Raw genomic sequence first — 17,345 nt, forward strand, 5'->3', positions numbered from 1 at the left:
TGAGTTGGAGGGGCTCACTGGAACCTCCAATGTGTAGCCCGTTGGTCAGAAGTACAGGTAACTAACTACCTGGACTGTAATTATAGTCTGAAGTGGAGGGCGGTCTTGTGGGGCTGAGCCCTTTACCTGTACAATCCGATTCTACCTCCTGGTAGATAGTGTCAGAATTGAGTTGAACTCTCGGACACGCTGCTGGTGTCTGAGAATTGCCTGTTGGTGTGGGGAAGCGTGAGCGCATGCCCGCCCACACACACACACAGACATACACACACACACACAGACAAACATTGAAATGAGTCCAAGAACTCTTTCTACCACGTTTAAAAAAATTGTTTTAATCAAGTGTGAAAAATGGATTGGCATCATTTTTAATCTTTTCTCACCCTCCCACACCTACCAGGGTTTGAAATGCCAACTTCCCTCTGCAGTAAAGTACTGGCTTCTGAGTAACAGCTACCGTAGACAGCTGAGCACAAACACGTTAAACTGTTCATTTGCTTATTCTGGTCTTAATTTTACTGATATTGGGTGGGGCAAACCATGGGCCCTGGTAGTTTTTCTGACTACACCAGGTGGTCTCACTTTCCTTGGTGGAAAACAGCAAAACACATTTCCAAGTACCATTCCACAATCCAGCCCCAAGAGCCGTGTTAACTGAGATAAGATTTTTCTTTCTAGTTTACCAACCCGTGACCTGACTAGAACTACATGACTACTGCCCTATCACGAGGGGGTCTTGCTGGGCAGAAAACCAATGCTTTCGAAAACTACAAGTGCCATCAAATTAACTGCTAAATCTCTCTCCATCCAGCATGTCTCCATCTCGACACCTCCACTGTCCCCTCCCCAATGCCAGCCCTCTGTGGCTGCTGACTGAACTGCTGCCATAACCTGCTCTTCCAGTTCCACCCTTGCTCCCCAAAACCTGCTTTCTGGTTGGCAACCAATATGATCCTTTCAAACAGCAAATCTGATTGTGTCACTTTCCTGCCTGAAGCCCGCCAACGTCATTGCCCTTGATTTGTTCCCACCATCCTCTTCAGTCTCATCCACAGCCCCTCCAGCCATGGCCCTTTGCATTCCAGCCACTGCGGCCTGAACTTGACACCCCGCCCATGCTCCAAGCCCATCCCACGGCTTCTGCAGCACACCTGCTGTGCCCTGCCGGAGCCCACTCTTTCCATTCTTCATCTAGGAGCCCTTAGCTCATCCTTCGTGTCTCAGCTCAAACATTTAATGAAGTCTTCCCTAAGGTCATGTGGCCTCTTACTACAGCTGTACTTCCCCTTCAGAGTACCCATCACTGGTTCCAATTATGCATAGGAGTTTGTGCGTTCATTTAACATCAATCCTCTAACTGCCAGCAAGTGCCATGATGGTAGGAACTCTCTTTTATTCAGCATTCTCAAAAGAATAACACAGGGCCTCTTGTTGTAAGTACTCAAATATTTTTAACAAACTATAGGAAAAATCTATAGCAGAATCCACCCCGTCACCTAAACATGAAAATATCAAAAGGCCCATGGGTAAGCCACCAAATAATCCAACTTTTCCTTCCAACTCTGTCCTTTCATTTTCACTGTTAGGGGAAAATCAGATACAACAATTCTAGTCTCATTATTTTATTGAAAACAAGCTTATACAGTTGTGAATACATGATGGTATCAACCAAATTTATACTCTTCATCAACCTTGCCGAAAACTGGATTAGTTTTAAAAGACTAAATATAGATCAATTAGAAAAATGTTGGGACAAGAACTAAGTTTAAAAAAAAACCCAGAATATCATAAAAATGAACCCCCCAAATCAACAGGAACACTCACATTTCAAAGTCTAAAAACACAGAGAAGACCTAAACAGTTCTGGCCATTTTCTTGAGCTGTGTACAAAGATAAACATGAGTGCTAAAGCATTAACAGCTAAACCCTCAGGGTTTGCCTAAAATATACTGCCACTGAGTATGATAGGGCTTTATGAGGTCTCTCATGTTTTTGTTAGAACTATATAAATATTATTTATGATTAATCCCACAAGCTCGGGAAATGATGTGCAATTTTTGTTTAATTGAAGGGTATGTGATGGATTCCTCAGTTGTTTCTGTATAAATGCATGCTGACAGCCTCCACAGAAGACCAGGAAGAAATAAAGGGCTTCGTTCCAAATGAAGGGAGATGCCTCTAGGCTGGCACTCTATTTTATAGACTTCCCTCTGCTGCATAAGCAAGGCAAAAGCGGCCATCTGCAGCAGTAAAGAAATCAAGAGGCTACTTCTCTCCTGTTAACACTTTTTTCTCAGGGCTTTCAGATTTGTGATATTTTTTATCAGTGCCTTTTGAAACAGTCCATGAAACACGTGGACACCTACAAAGTGACTTCTCAAACAAGGACGCCTGACACCTGGCATAGGTTCCATGGCCATACTGCATCAGAACAATACAACTGCATCAATCAAGATGCAGAAAACGGAAAGCTACATGTGGGCTGTGGGCACGGGAGGTGAGTTTACACAGGACTCCCCAGGGCTTGCAAGAGGAAACAGTAACAGTATTAAAATAAGTAGATAGCCCCAGAGCAGACCTTGGTTCTCTGGTCAGCTGTTTATTCCCATTAGAGAGACAGAAAGCCCCACGTGGCCCCGCTCCCAGGAGAAGGACTTCCTGGATGACCCTGCACAGACTTGATTATGGGACCCATGCAGCCACCAAGACAGCCCCAGGAATGTTGGTGATTCTTTGCCTCAATGGGAAGGGATGGGAACAGATGGGGAGGCATGGGAAGGAATGGGAAGAGGAAATGGATGGAGAGATAAACACCAAAGAGGAAACAGAGCAGTTTGTCATGCTGCCCAATTGCAAACTAGTTCCTGGGGACCTATGAGGGTCTCCCCCAACCTGCAAGGAAGTTACAGCCTGCTATAGTTAGAGAGCAGCTGCTATTAGTTAAGTCCAAACTCTGAAATGAGTAGTAGTTTTTGCTCACTGAACCCTCCCCTTCATACGTTTTATGGGGACATTTGGAGAAGATCCCAGAAGGAGTCACTCTTCCTCAAACATGTTTACCTGTCACTGGCACCAGCCACATACTTGGTCTCTTCTCTTCAAGTCTCAGCTCAACCTCCTCCCACCCCCTCACCACCTAATACAGAAAATAACAGACTTTTTTTTAAGAGTCAGAGACCCAAAGACTGACTTAGGTAAGTCATTGGCCACTTTGAATCTGGTGGTGTTATGAGGAGGGGACAAGACATCATCATCTAAGGCCTTTTCCAGATCCAACCACACAATTTATACTCTATTAATGACTCATCACATTTTCTTTTCACACTGTTCCTTTTTGCCAATAATCATCCATGACTAAACTCTCGTTTTTAAGCGACCTTTCCGAAACAGTGAGAAAGGTTGCTGAAAGCACCAGCTGTTCCTGGACCCTTTCAATGGAAGCTACATTTCTCTGAGTCATAGAAATCAGATCACTGCCTCTGAAAAGGGCAAGAGACACTGTTAATTTGTCCAGTCTTCCAAAGGAATTGATCCAAATGTTGGACTTACCATGACCCTTCCCTATCCAACAGGTATGTGGGATAACTGTTATACTAAGGAGAAAGACAAAGAGAGTTCTATTCCAACCTTCCGGAGTGCTGGAACATTCTATATCTGATTGCAGTTACATGGGTATATACATATGTAAAAATTCATCAAGTGTATATTTAAGATTATAGCACTTTGCAGAGTTCACTGCATGTGATTTTTAAACTTTTTCCTTAGGTATAAGAGTTCTATTTCATTTCATTGCCCAAGGCCACTTGGAGACAGTGGGACATGCCTAAAGACACCAAGTCAGCACCTGGCTGTACAGGAAGTTCTTCTTCTCCATTTTCTATGGGCCAGGAAATTCAGTACTTGCCTACGCCACAATTTTCATGAAAAGGTACATGACCTTGGTTCAAATCCATCCAGAGAGTACTAGAATGAGAATAACAGGTGACTCACATCCAGATCGTCCCTATTACTCCTAAGATGTGAAAAAGTCTAGTATCGGTTAAAGGACATTAATTGTAGATACAAAGGACTCCCCAAAGTGTCTGGACACCATTTCAGAAACAAAAGTTTCTCGTAAGGCCTGGAGGGAAAATGCCTATGGTTTAGGATTTATGATGAGGCCTTACCTGCTTGCAGGTACTCGGGCTGCAGAGTTGGAGGTAGGCCCTCGGGCAGCGGGTAGCCGTTTTTCCGGGCCACAATGAGATGAAATGCAGCACAGAACTCAGGCAGGGTTAGCGCTCCATCACAGTCAGCATCACTAAGCTCCCTAAATGTAACAGATGTCATGAGTACCTAACACCGGGCACAAGGAAACATTTCCTCAGCCTCACACATGCAGACACAGTCCTCAGGCTCTCTGGTGGGGGTCCCACAAACCCATACGAAGGTTCCCCAAACCCATAAGAAATCTCAGGGGGCTACTAGGAGGAAGAAAATGTATGATTGACAGCACTGGCATTGGTAGCACTTTATAAATAAAAATGGAAACTCTTCAGATTCTCTTGTAGGTCTGTTTTACAATGCTGAGTCCACAAGGCAAACAACTATAGCACAAAAAGTAAAATGATGCCCAGAACTCCAGTTAGTTGACAGTCCTTCAGTAATGCCTGCTATAAAGAGCTCCAGACTTGGTGCTCAAAACAGTCAGAGGAAGGGCTGGCCCCGGCCCTTTTCCAGTTGGCCTGGCAATTATACAGTTCCCAGCGCTCAGAAATAAGCGCTTCATTTTTCAGCTTTAAGGAAGATCCTTGAACTTTTCAAGTCGAATAAATGTTGTATCAAAAATTTGCTTGAGAATTCCCTCCTGGGAAAATATAAGTAAGCTCAATAAATACTGGTTGAATTATGTTTTCAGATAAAACTAGCAACTAGGGAAGGCTGGACCCAGATAAGACAGAAAGGAAGAAAGGGAGCGTCTTGAAAAGGCTTATCTTCGCTTCAGTCATTGTTTCCAACTGAAAGGCACAGACCTATTTACTCAGCACAAAAGAAACCTATTTGCCAAAGTAACTAAGACCCTATAAGCTCAACCAGTCTCTTAGGTATACAGAAACAAGTATACTTGTGTTAGGACAAGTAGAGAGATAAGACATATGAAATTGTACTAGAAAGGTGTCACTGCTTGAAAGAAAAAAATATCAAAGGTAAGCTCCGTTATTTTCCTTTGGACCATTCACATTCTCCTCCCCCTCAAATATTCAGACTGCACCAGCTCTGAAACAGCAGCTCCCCAGGGTGAGAAACCGGGGAACTGCCTCCAACGCCGGATGGAGAGAGCACCATTCAGCTTTCATGGATATGTCTTCACAAAAAGATAGAAAGCCTCATGCCGATTATGGTAAGGCTGGGAATTCTGCCAAAACAGATTGTATTCTTTTGAAAATGATAATTCCTCTTTTTTCCCTAGCTTTAAAATCTACTATAAGGCTTGTAAAAAAAAAAATGATGCTAGAATATATTGCTGAAAAATAAATCCAGCTAAGAATCCCAGGGACACTGGCATGCACAAGGATTATTGCAATAGTTTTCCAATAAAATGCACAAAACATGACAAGCAATTTTAAATGCTATCATCATTTTTGAAAATCCTCCTGAAAAAAAGTTTTACATATATATTCCAATGTTTTAATTATAGATTTATAGCAGCACAGTCTCCCACCCAGGCGTGAGGGAGAACAGCCCACATGCAGCCGGGGGTTTATGGAGGCACCGAGCATTTCCATAAACGCCAATGGAGCCATCTGGCCTGGTCCGCCACGGCCCTTCTGGAGCCAGGGAGGCGGTCTGCTCGCAGCACGGCGCCGTGCACGCCACAGCAGCAAGTCCGAATGAGGGCCCAGCTGGTAAACACCAGCCAAACGGACGGAGCTCAGAGGCAGCTAGAAGAGTCAAATTTAACTTAATTCCAAAACATTTGTGGATCTTCTGTTCACCTGGCCTCATAAAATATTATAAAGAATAGCTTTTCCAGGTCCTCTGGTTACGTGTATCACAAGTAGAAAAATGTGAAAATAAAATACACAAGGTGGAAATTCTCATATGCCCACACAATTGATGGACTGAAAAGGGATCTAGATGAGGATAATAAAGAAATTACTTTTTAAATAATAGGTAACATACATAGTGTGCAGTATGTGTCAGACACTGTTCACTGTCTTTTTTCATTTAATAACATTTAATTTTCACAGCAACAAAAATCTAAATTCTGTTTTCTTAGCCTGTTAAAAAAAAATCATTCAAAAGATAAGACTTCTAAAAAGCACCACTAGAAGCTAATGGATGAATATGGAAGACAGAATCATACTACGTGGCATTAATTATGCTTACCATATATAGGAGAGTTCTGGAATGGAAAGCTTTGATTTGGTGAAGAAGTTCTTGGCCACTGAACCTGTCAAGAGCCATTGTTTAAATAAATCATTAATTACTTATCTAGAACATCTTTTACATTTAATGTCAATGAATCGCCATTTTTTTTCATTCAGCACTCCCTACCATATAACAACAAACACAACATATATTAATGAAAGCAACTACGAATCATGTGGCTAAAAACAACATGTGAACAGCTTTTAAAAGAAAATGTAAATTAGAATAGGGCAAAAGAAGCAATGGAATAATACTTCTTCTGACATGCAAATTAAATGAATTCCTGCTTCATTTTTACTGAAAATATGCAAAATTTTACTAAAAATTCAAAATAGAAATTTCAAAATTATTAATGCAAAAATCTGTCAAGCATTTTAAATAAGAAAGTAGTGCACAATCATGGTAGAAAACAGAGCAAAAAGAAGAAAATGAATGCTATTAATCTCATCACACAGAGATAAGACAGGCATCTTGGAAAAGAGTTCTGGTGAGATTTAAGCTCTTCGGTGGCTCTTTGAGCAACTTATCCAGGAACCTCCTGTTACTTTTTTATTCATTCTAAATTTCTCAATACTGATTGGAGTCAGGTCCTCATTCCATTTTACATGTTACATAGCTGCAAGTCCCACCTGCATTTAAAATGTTAGACTCATTCATTATTGAGACTGAAATTTTTATGCTTTCAGCTCTCAAAACAGTTTCACTGTTCAAAAGCCTCAATTCTAACACAAAGAATAGTCAAATCAAAGCCCCAAGCTCTATTTTAAGCGAATAAAGTCAAAAGTCATTCCAGGGCAATTGTAAGTCTCTAACTGGCCTTAAAACAATGAATTATAATGGCCCTTAAAGCAGACTACCGTTGATAGATTATTAAGGATCGAAGGTAAAAGACCCTATCAACCAATGATCTTCTCCCCCAAAGTATCCTGGAAATAATGCTGACATATGACTGTTGGCCATCAATGTAACAACCGTGTCAGACATTTGTCAAAAATGTCTTGAAAGCCTATTTCCCAGCTGTTTTATAGACATAAAAGACAGTTTCCTCTCATGTCATTCTTCTTTTCCCCCCTTGATATCCTTTCTTCAAATCACACTAGGCCCAAACCCACAGCTAGAGACCGGGGTTGGCCTACGGGCAGTAGAGACTGCTGTACCATGGTGTCCCAGAGGGAGACACACTTCCCTGTGGGTGGAGCCCACAGGGAAGCTGACAGCTAACAAGTTCAGTTGTGTCCTGGCTGCCACCTGCCAGAAGAGGAAGCTAAATGAGAGAGCAGAGTGCTTCCTCCTTTGGTGCTGACGAAAGTTCAAACCCTGAGCTGAGCCGCAGCCCCACCCCCAACCACTAGAGGAACCCCAAGCCAGCCTCCTTTCCTTGTTCTCTCCAGCCTTTTTCAGACCTGCTGGGGAGCCACAAGAGGGAAGCTAGACGGGGAGGGGAAGCTTAAAAACTGTCAGCAGCCAAAGGTCAAAACACAGATTCAGACTTGTTGTTATAAGGAGTCTCTCAGTGCAGTAAATGACAGCTACACACAGCACTGATATATCAGGGATAAAATGCTAGCACACCAAGTACATAGAGATCTTTAAAAAAATAAAAACCAGTAACCCAATATAAGAATGGGTAGAGCTATGCGAGTTCACAGAAATCGATGCAACTGACTCATTCATGTTTTAAAAAGTTTCAACCTTGTTCATAAGAGATGTGTAGATTAAAACCACTCAAAGATACAATTTCCTGTCTATCAGATAGGGGAAAATGCAGAAGTTAGTTAACATGTTCTGCTGACAATACTGTGGTGGCAATAGGCATCTCCTACAATCCTGGTGGGATGACAAAATTGCACAACACCAATGAAGGGCTTTTAGTATTATCTACCAAAATCACATTACCCAAAGATACGCTGACAAAAATATAAAAAGACATGCAGAAGGCTATTCACAACAGAAATAGTTGTAACAGCAAATGACTAGGAATAATTCTAATAAGGGACAGGCGGAATAAATGTTTGCACATTCAAACAATTTAGCAGTACACAGCTATAAAAGGTAATGGGAAATATCTCTACATGTGACTATGGCGTATCACCATGATATAGTGTTAAGTGAAAAAAGCAAGGTGGAGAAAAGTATAAATAGCATGCTACCATTTTTATAAGAATAGATGGAGATAAGAATACACACACACACATATATAGATAGATACACACATACATGTATTTGCTTTTATTTTTAAAAATAGACAGAGAAATCATTAAACAGGCGATTACCTATAGGGGCATGGAAGGAACAAGGTAGAGGGCATAGGGATAAAAGCTAGACTTCTTTGTAAATTGTTTTGTAGACTCGAATTTAGAATAATGTAAATATTTTATACAAATATAAAATTAAAGTTTAAAAACACTATCCCTAGAAATTGAAATCAAAACAAATAAAACTGAAAAGAACAAAGCTGAACAAGTCCCACTTCCAGATTTCAGAATTTACTACAATAATCAAGACAGTGTGTGGCACTGGCATTAGGCTACACATATAGATCAGTGGAATAAAATCAACATCCAGAAATAAACCCTCACATTTATGTCCACTGAATTTTGACAGGAAAGCTAAAACAATTTAACAGGACAAAGAATAGTGTTTTTAAAAAATGGCTTTAAGACAACTGGATATACATATGCAAAAGAATAAATTTGAACCCCTGCCTCATACAATACACAAAAATTAACACAAAATGGATCAAAAACCTAAATGTAAGAGATAAAACTGTAATATAGATTCCTTCTTACAAGAAAATATAGAGGTACATTTTCATGCCCTTGGATTAGGCAATACTATCTTAGATATGACACCAAAAGCACAAACAATAAAAGAAAAAATAGATAAACTGGACATCATCAAAATTAAAAACTTTTGTGCTTCAAAACACACCATTAGGAAAATAAAAAGACAAGCCACAGACTGGGAAAAAAATATTTGCAAATCATATATCTGATAAGGAACTTGTATCTAGAATACACAAAGAACTCTTACCTCCCAATAATTTTTTTTAAAAAAAAAGGCAAAGTACTTGAATAGACATTTCTCCAATAAGATATACAAATGGCCAATAAGAACATGAAAAGATGCCCAATGTCATTAATCATCTGGGAAATGCTAATCACAACCACAAAGAGATATCATTTCACACCCAGTAGAATAGCTAAAATCAACAGACAATCTGTAAGTGTTAGCGAGGATGTGGAGTAATTGGAACCCTCACACACTGCTTGTGGCAATGTAAAATGATGCAGCCACTTTGGAAAACATTCTGACTGCTCCTCAAATGGTTAAACAGAGTTACCATTTGATCCAGCAATTCCACTTCTAGGTATATATCCAAGAGAAATAAAAACATACACCTACACAAAAACTCACACACAAATGTTCATAGCAGCCTTATTCTTAACAGTCAAAAAGTAGGAAAAACCCAAATGCCTATCAACTGATGAACAGATAAATAAAATGTGGTCTATCCATACAATGGATTTATTCAGCCATAAAAAGGAATAAACTTCTGATACATAGTACAACATGGATGAAGCTTAAAAACATGACGCTAAGTGAAAGAGGTCAGACACAAAAGACCACATATTATTTCATTTATATGAAGACCCCAGACAGAATAGGCAAATCTAAAGAAAGCAGTTTAGTGGTTACCTAGGGCTGGGAGGTGGGGAGAGCAGGAATGGGGAATAATTGCTAATAGGGGGCTAATAAAAGTGCTGTAAATTTAGATTGTGAATACACTCTGTGAATATACTAAAACCATTGAATTGTAAACTTTAAATGGGTGGATTTTATGGTATGTGGATATCTAAATAAAGACGTTTTCCAAAAACAGACATCACCTAATTGCAATATATGAACCCCTCTTGACCTTGATCAAACTAAACTTTTTTAAAAGGTATTTGTGAGACAATCAGGAAAATCTGAACAATGAAAACTTTATAATATTAAGGAATTTGTGTTCTATTTTTTTAAACATGTGCCAATGAACTATGGTTATTTTTTTTTATTAGTTTCAGGTGTACAAAACAATGTAATAGTTAGACATTTACACCCCTCACAAAGTGATAACTCCCTTCCCCCCAATCTACTACCCCTCTGACATCGTATATAGCTGCAATTCCACTGACTCTATTCCCTACGCTGTACTCCACATCCCACATCCTGTGACTATATATATATATATATATATATATATATATATATATATATATTAAATTATAATTGACATTCAATGTTATTCAGCTTCAGCTTCAGGTGTACAGCGCAGTGGTCAGGCATCTACACAGTCTATGAAGTGGTCTCCCTAATAAGACGAGTGCCCATCTGACACCCTACAAAATATTTACATTATTGATTATATTCCCCAAACTGTCTTTCATATCCCCATGGCTATATTGTGACTACCAATTTGTACTTTCTAATCCCTTTACCTTCTCCCCCATCCCCACACCCCTCCCACCTAGCAACCCTCACTTTTTTCCCCCTATATCTCAGAGTCTATTTCTGTTTTGTTTGTTCATTTATTCTGTTCTTTAGATTGCACAGATGAGATCATATGGTATTTGTCTTTCTCTGTCTGACTTATTTCACTTAGCATAATATTCTCTAGGTCCATCCGTGTTGTTGCAAATGGTAATATTTCATTCTTTTTCATGGCTGAGTAATACTCCATTGTATGAATATACCACAGTTTCTTTATCCAATCGTCTATTGATGGGCACCCCTATATTTATTGTAGTGCTGCTGTGTTTCCCCGAAAATAAGACCTAGCCGGACCATCAGCTCTAATGCATCTTTTGGAACAAAACTTAATATAAGACCCGGTCTTATTTTACTGTAATATAAGATCGGGTCTTATATGATATAAGACCGGGTCTTGTATTAATTTTTGCCCCAAAAGATGCATTAGAGCTGATTGTCCGGCTAGGTCTTATTTTCGGGGAAACACGGTATTCACAATAGGCCAGATATGGAAACAACCGAAATGCGGTTATGTTTCTAAAAGAGGCCTTATATTTTGAGATATATCCTGAAATATTTTCAAATGAAATGATCTGGTAATTGCTTCAAAATCATCTGGGCTGAGAGGATATAGAAATAACAAAACCAATGAGGCAGTGTGATGGGTACATAGGGGTTTGTTATACCAGCCACTCTAGTTATATCTATATTTGAAATTCTGCGAAATAAAAAAGTTAAAAGAAAGTAAAAGTCATTCCTAACAGCTGTTTATTTGTGTTTTTCTCATCATTTGTATACACTGTGAAGAAGCTCACAAGCAATGGGTAAGGTAAGCAAGTAAACAGTACGTGCAATTTGTTTCTGCTTATTTTTTAAAATCATGATGTCGGCATTAATTTGTTATATCGAAAATATTCTGCCTTCAATAAACCCATTACCACCAATCAGAAAATGATGTCTGCAATTATACAAGTATAGTTCAATTACACACCTTATTTCACAAGAGGAAATTTGTACTAGTCTTCACTTCAGTGTCAGGTTACAATTATCAAGGGCATATTGTTATTCTTCAAAATTGAAGTACAAAAAGAAAGTTGTATGAATTTTTTTTCCAGACTCTACTATTTCACTGTTTGTTTAGTCTTCAGCACAGTAAAATGTAGTCACACAGAAATTAAATCAATTCCTCTCAGCCTGAATTTTACATGAGAACTCAACAGGAATACATATTTCTGAAGACAACCAGAAGAACTGACATGTGGGCATAAAAATGCGGGCCAATTTTCCTCCCATATTTTAATTTCCCCTCAGAAAAACCAGAGGAGAAAGTCTTGAGCCAAAGAAAGCGAGCAAGAATTTGAATTTCTACGGCATATATAACATCAGGAGACTGGGCCATTCGCTCTAGGAGGCTACATTACATCCTTGCTCTAATGCTAATATAATGACTAAGCGATTAAAGATGTCGCCTTGGTGCCACACTCTACGAGAATCATTTCAAGAACTGCTCCAGCTACTAAAGCCCAAGTCTGGACCAGGTTCCCCCAAATTCCTATGAAACCCCTTTGAAACTGAAACATAATTTTCCAACTGCCATTGCCAAGTGTTTTTCTGCGTGGTTTATAGTTGACAAGAAAATCGATCTTAGAGGAAAACAAATTGAAGTCAAAGAATGTTGTCGTACTCATTTTGTGTGAACTGTTTCTCAAGATGTACACTGTTATTCACGTGAGACAGTGATCTGGGACCCACACTCTCACCTGTCAGACTTCATTACCTGAAATGAAGGAACTCGGGTCGGGCTGAAGGGATCGGAACTGGTTGACATAGTACTCGCGCTGCTCTTCTGTTATCCTCCAGGGTTCGTCTGGGTAATTACTGTTATCCTGTGGTTCTCTCTCCACTGAGAAGGACTTTCAAAATAAATAAGCAAATGCTAAGAGAGTCTCTTTAGTGAGATGAAGGAGAAATATTAATCACGTTAAAATTATCATGCGTTATATTTATTTTTTTCCTCAAGGGAATAACTGTAAACACCTCATAACTAGAATGTAAACTTCTGAAGGACAGACATCATGCTTTATACTTTTTGGGTATTCCCCAAACTTGTTAAGAGGACTGAGCAGGAAATACTGAGCACTCAGTGAGTGACAAAAGTTTTTCCAGTGTGATGAAGGAAGGCTAAAAAAAAAAATCATCATTCTTATCTTCAAATATTCACCACATTTTGATCCTTTCAGATGAGCTGATAGTAAAATAATCTAGATTCTGTTTAAACCATAAAAAAATCTAGGAAAGCTATAATCACATTGTCTTTTTTTCTGAGACATTCCCATTGTATAAATCTGGGAATCAAAAGATCCAATTTAAATCCCCCCCACCCCCCGATCCCCCCCCGCCCCCAGGTCTTACTTGAGTGGCACATCAGGATCACTGAACCTCTCACCCTGCATTTGTGAACTGGGATTAATACTTAGTAACAGAGCTGGGTGGAGAGAACAGCTGTCATGGTACCACAGACGGGGTAACAGGGGTGCATCAGACATACCACTAGGGGGCGCGCAAGCCACAGTTGAGGCTTTAAGGATGCAGAGAACCAAAGAAATGGTGCAGGAGAAAACAAAGCTTGCTAGGCAGTGGGGAAAGAAGTAAAAATGGTAATTCTGGGAGGATCAGCCCAGGACTTTGCTCCATGCCTCTGATCTACCCTAAAACTAAGGTGCTACTGCAAAGGGCCACCTTCACGGAACACAGGAAGGGTGAGGACAAAAGGAGACTAGAAAAGAAAGGGAGGCTATTCCTGCTAATGAGCCATCAAGTTGCCACTTCTGAACACACTATCAAGGAATTAATCATTAGGAGGGCATTCTAGTCACTATCCCTAAAAAAGACAGCAGACCACCTCCAACGCCCAACACACACACACACCCCATTGCAGGAGGTAATTTTTCCCAGGAACACCTAGCTCTCCTCCGACTACATTTAGAAAAGAAATGAGACCATAAAATTTTGAGCTGTGATCTAACCTTGATATGTCATTTTTGAAGTTTCATACTACCGTGTTTCCCCGAAAATAAGACCTAGCCGGACCATCAGCTCTAATGCATCTTTTGGAGCAAAAATTAATATGATACTGGCCTTATTTTAATATAAGACCCGGTCTTACATAGTATAAGACCAGGTCGTAAATAAGACAAAGTATAATATATAATGTAATATACAATATAATACCATGTCTTACATTATTTTTTGCTCCAAAAGACACGTTAGAGCTGATGGTCCGGCTAGGTCTCATTTTCAGGGAAACACGGTAGGTGAGTTTCTACTAAATGTAAATCAAACCCTTTTTAAATGCCCTGGAAGCCACTATTCATTAAGTTAATACCTTAAATACATAGAGTGCTCTGAAATTTACAAAGCATTTACACATGCCTATCTCATGCAAACATCTCAAAACATTTGAGAGGCAGACACAGCAGGTATCATTATCCTTTTCCCAGATGAGGGAGTTTTCTGAGAAAGGCTCAGAAAACTTCAGGGATGGTCCCATACCCTTCAGTGAACCCCAGCAATCAGCAAATAATTGCCCTCTTTTTTATCTGTTGTTGAAAGTCAAGCTCTGGCATATCGGGTTTTTAAAAATTGGGTTGTATCCATCTGAACTGTTTTCAGAAACCCCTTATTCATTCTGGTAAGAAACAATACAAATCAGCATGGAAGATCAAAAGTCAGTCTGAGCACCTGAGGGACCACACAACTTTCCAAAACGCTACCACCAAATTCCAGAGCCAAACTCAAATGTTCCAGCAGCACTTTGTGAACGAGCCCAGATGTCTGAGCGGGTTCCGGGGGTAGAACCCGGGGGGAGGCTGTCAGCGTGCGCTGGACTGGGGTCCTGGCCAGACGATCACGTGTAGAGCTCACAGGAGCACTGCCCTCCAGGTCAGCACCGACAGAAACAGCTGGAGTAAAAGAACCTAAAGAGCTGGGCATGGACAGGAGAGACAAGAACGGATGTTTATGGGTGAACAATTAAGCAGGCAGAGATGGTTCACAAAGCCGGCGGGACACAGGTGGAAAGCTCCGTCCCCCTGCTTCCCTGAGAATGAAGGCACGGGTATCTCCGTGCTGGGGGTTGGCTGCTGTGTTCCCTGGTTCTGACATGGAAGCTACTACTCCCCTGGAATCCATTCCTTCCCTCCTGGAACTGAAGCTGTCATATCCAGTTGTTGTTAATGTCAGCCCATGTTTGTTCTTTCTCCAATGCCAGGACCATCTGCTCACTCTATTTCTTCTCCCACATAACCTCACTCCTGAGCGGTGTTAGTGGCCTCTTAGCAGGTCTCAAGTTTATTCTGACAGCAGGAATCCAGAATGGACAAGAGAAAGTGATTGATTCCTCCATTTAAAAGCTTACAAGATGACCTATTGCCTAATAAAAAAAAACCCACCTTCTCCACCTGGCCTTCATGGCTCCTATAATCCAGCCTCACTCTCGCAGGATTCTGATGGCCCACATGCTCGCTCTTCATGGGTCAGATGTGTGTGTGTGTTCCAGAAGAGCCTTCCTCTGATCCAAGCCTGCTCAAATCCTGCCCATCCTCAAGTCTCACTGCCCGATGTACCTGCCAGGCCCACAGCCGCTGCAGAGGGCACTTCTGCTCCCCAGCCCTGCTACAAAGATGGGCCTGGCAGGAACGTGCGTACTGCATGACCCGCCTCTCACCCAACTGCGTCCAGAGGAGGCAGGGACACACAGCAGCTGGCATCTGGGATGCTCTGGCATAGAAAGCTCTTCTCTAGCAAGAACAACCTGGACCAGATGCTCATTGTTGGGGATGTGGATAAGAAATATGAAGACCAACAAGCAGAGAAAGCAGACTCTGAATAGGCACCTTCTGTAAATGTATGAGTTATGATGTAGAGAAGGGCCAGGTGGCACGTAAAGTCACGGGGGAGCCAGAGCCAAGCATAAGCAGAACCTGTGAGGCAGAGAAGCACTAGAAAGAGTAGGAGCTGAGGATGGCTGTTGGCAGCCGAATAAGCGATCAGCAAAGCAAAATCAAGGCCACTGGGGCAAGAGCCTGTTAATGGCAGAACAGGCATGAATAACCAAGCAATCCCGCTCCTCGGGACCACAGGGCCACTGCTGGTCTTTCATTTTTTGGATTCCCATGAGAACCCCAACCCCTCCTTATCAAGAAAATTTAAGCTGGCCAGGACAGCTCCTGCTCCCTAAAACCAAAAAGGCCTTACAACAACGAAAGAGGGCATGTGGGCTTGTGTAACCTGTACATGGTGTGGTCCTTCTATTGGCTCGCAGGAAACATGTTAACCTACCCCCTTTACTTTCCCCCTGCTTGTCACTGCGTGTTTTTAACTAATTTAATAAACCAAGTGATTTGAGCATCTTAAAAAATATGAATCCTATTATAATGATGGTAAGCATCACACAGTTTGAACATTGAGTGTTCTTCGCTATCTTCACTCAGGTGTCAACTTGGAGGGCTAGAACCATATCATACATATACTCCTTTATTCCACATACAGTCTCTCTAGCAGCTACATCACAGATGCTAAGAAGTAGTGTGAGGTCCACTTTTTGATGGGCTCTAGTAAGTGCATGGGGTATGTCTTATATTGAAAGAGATGCAGCAACATTACTCTATGCTGTGCTTAATGAAAATCTATGAGTCAGTTTCATAATATAAAGCTTGACATCTAGCAATAGAAGTCCCTATTTGTCTCCCTGTAGTTCACCTATGGTCTGACCTCTAGGGCAAGTACTGAAGTTCCATATCCATAAAGTATTTCAGGGACAGGTAAGGACATATGGAAGCAGTAGATCACATTCCCCATAGCCTCCGGCTGAAATATTCCAAAAGAAAGCTGATCCACTACAAGAAGCAAAATGATCTGAACTTTGCTGCATAAACAGTGACCCACTCATTCACGCATTCATTCATTCACGCATTCATTCATTCCCGCATTCATTCATTCATTCATAGGTACTTACTGAACACCAACAATTTCCCAGACACTAGTCACTAGGGATACACTAATGGGCAAACAGATTTGTTTTCCTAGGAAGCCCCAAGTCCAATTAGGTAGAAAGACAGGCCCTCTCAAAACAGTGCAGTGCATGCTATGATAAGACAAGGTATTCTCGAGTTTTGCTATTGAAAGTGTAACTCCCTGACCGCCTATATCAGCATCACCTCGGGACTTGGTTGAACTACAGAACCCCAGGCCCTACCCCTAGTAAATCATCAACTCTGGGAGTGGAGCCCAGGGAAAGCTGTGGTTTGACAAGCCTTCTAGGTGATTCGAAGTTTGAGAAGCAATGCTATTGAACACGCAAGGCAAGACAACCAAAAAGAACAGCATTTGCCAAGATACCCAAAAAATGAGAAAATAGCCAT

At 40.9% G+C, this 17,345-nt stretch overlaps 1 protein-coding gene across 6 annotated transcripts in view; it reads right to left on the bottom strand.

The window, feature by feature from the left end:
- The window catches only part of REPS2 (RALBP1 associated Eps domain containing 2), a 207,795-nt gene that overhangs the window by 114,171 nt on the left and 76,279 nt on the right, over window positions 1-17,345 (bottom strand). For all 6 annotated transcript variants that reach the window (XM_033109693.1, XM_033109675.1, XM_033109684.1 and 3 more), the window contains 3 exons: window positions 12,701-12,836; window positions 6,370-6,433; window positions 4,167-4,309 (listed from right to left, as the gene is read on the bottom strand). In XM_033109693.1, coding sequence (XP_032965584.1) covers window positions 4,167-4,309; window positions 6,370-6,433; window positions 12,701-12,836 — 343 coding nt within the window. The remainder of the gene's footprint in view (window positions 1-4,166; window positions 4,310-6,369; window positions 6,434-12,700; window positions 12,837-17,345) is intronic.

Source organism: Rhinolophus ferrumequinum, chromosome X (assembly GCF_004115265.2).
Source record: "Rhinolophus ferrumequinum isolate MPI-CBG mRhiFer1 chromosome X, mRhiFer1_v1.p, whole genome shotgun sequence".
NCBI classification, from domain to species: Eukaryota; Metazoa; Chordata; class Mammalia; order Chiroptera; family Rhinolophidae; genus Rhinolophus; species Rhinolophus ferrumequinum.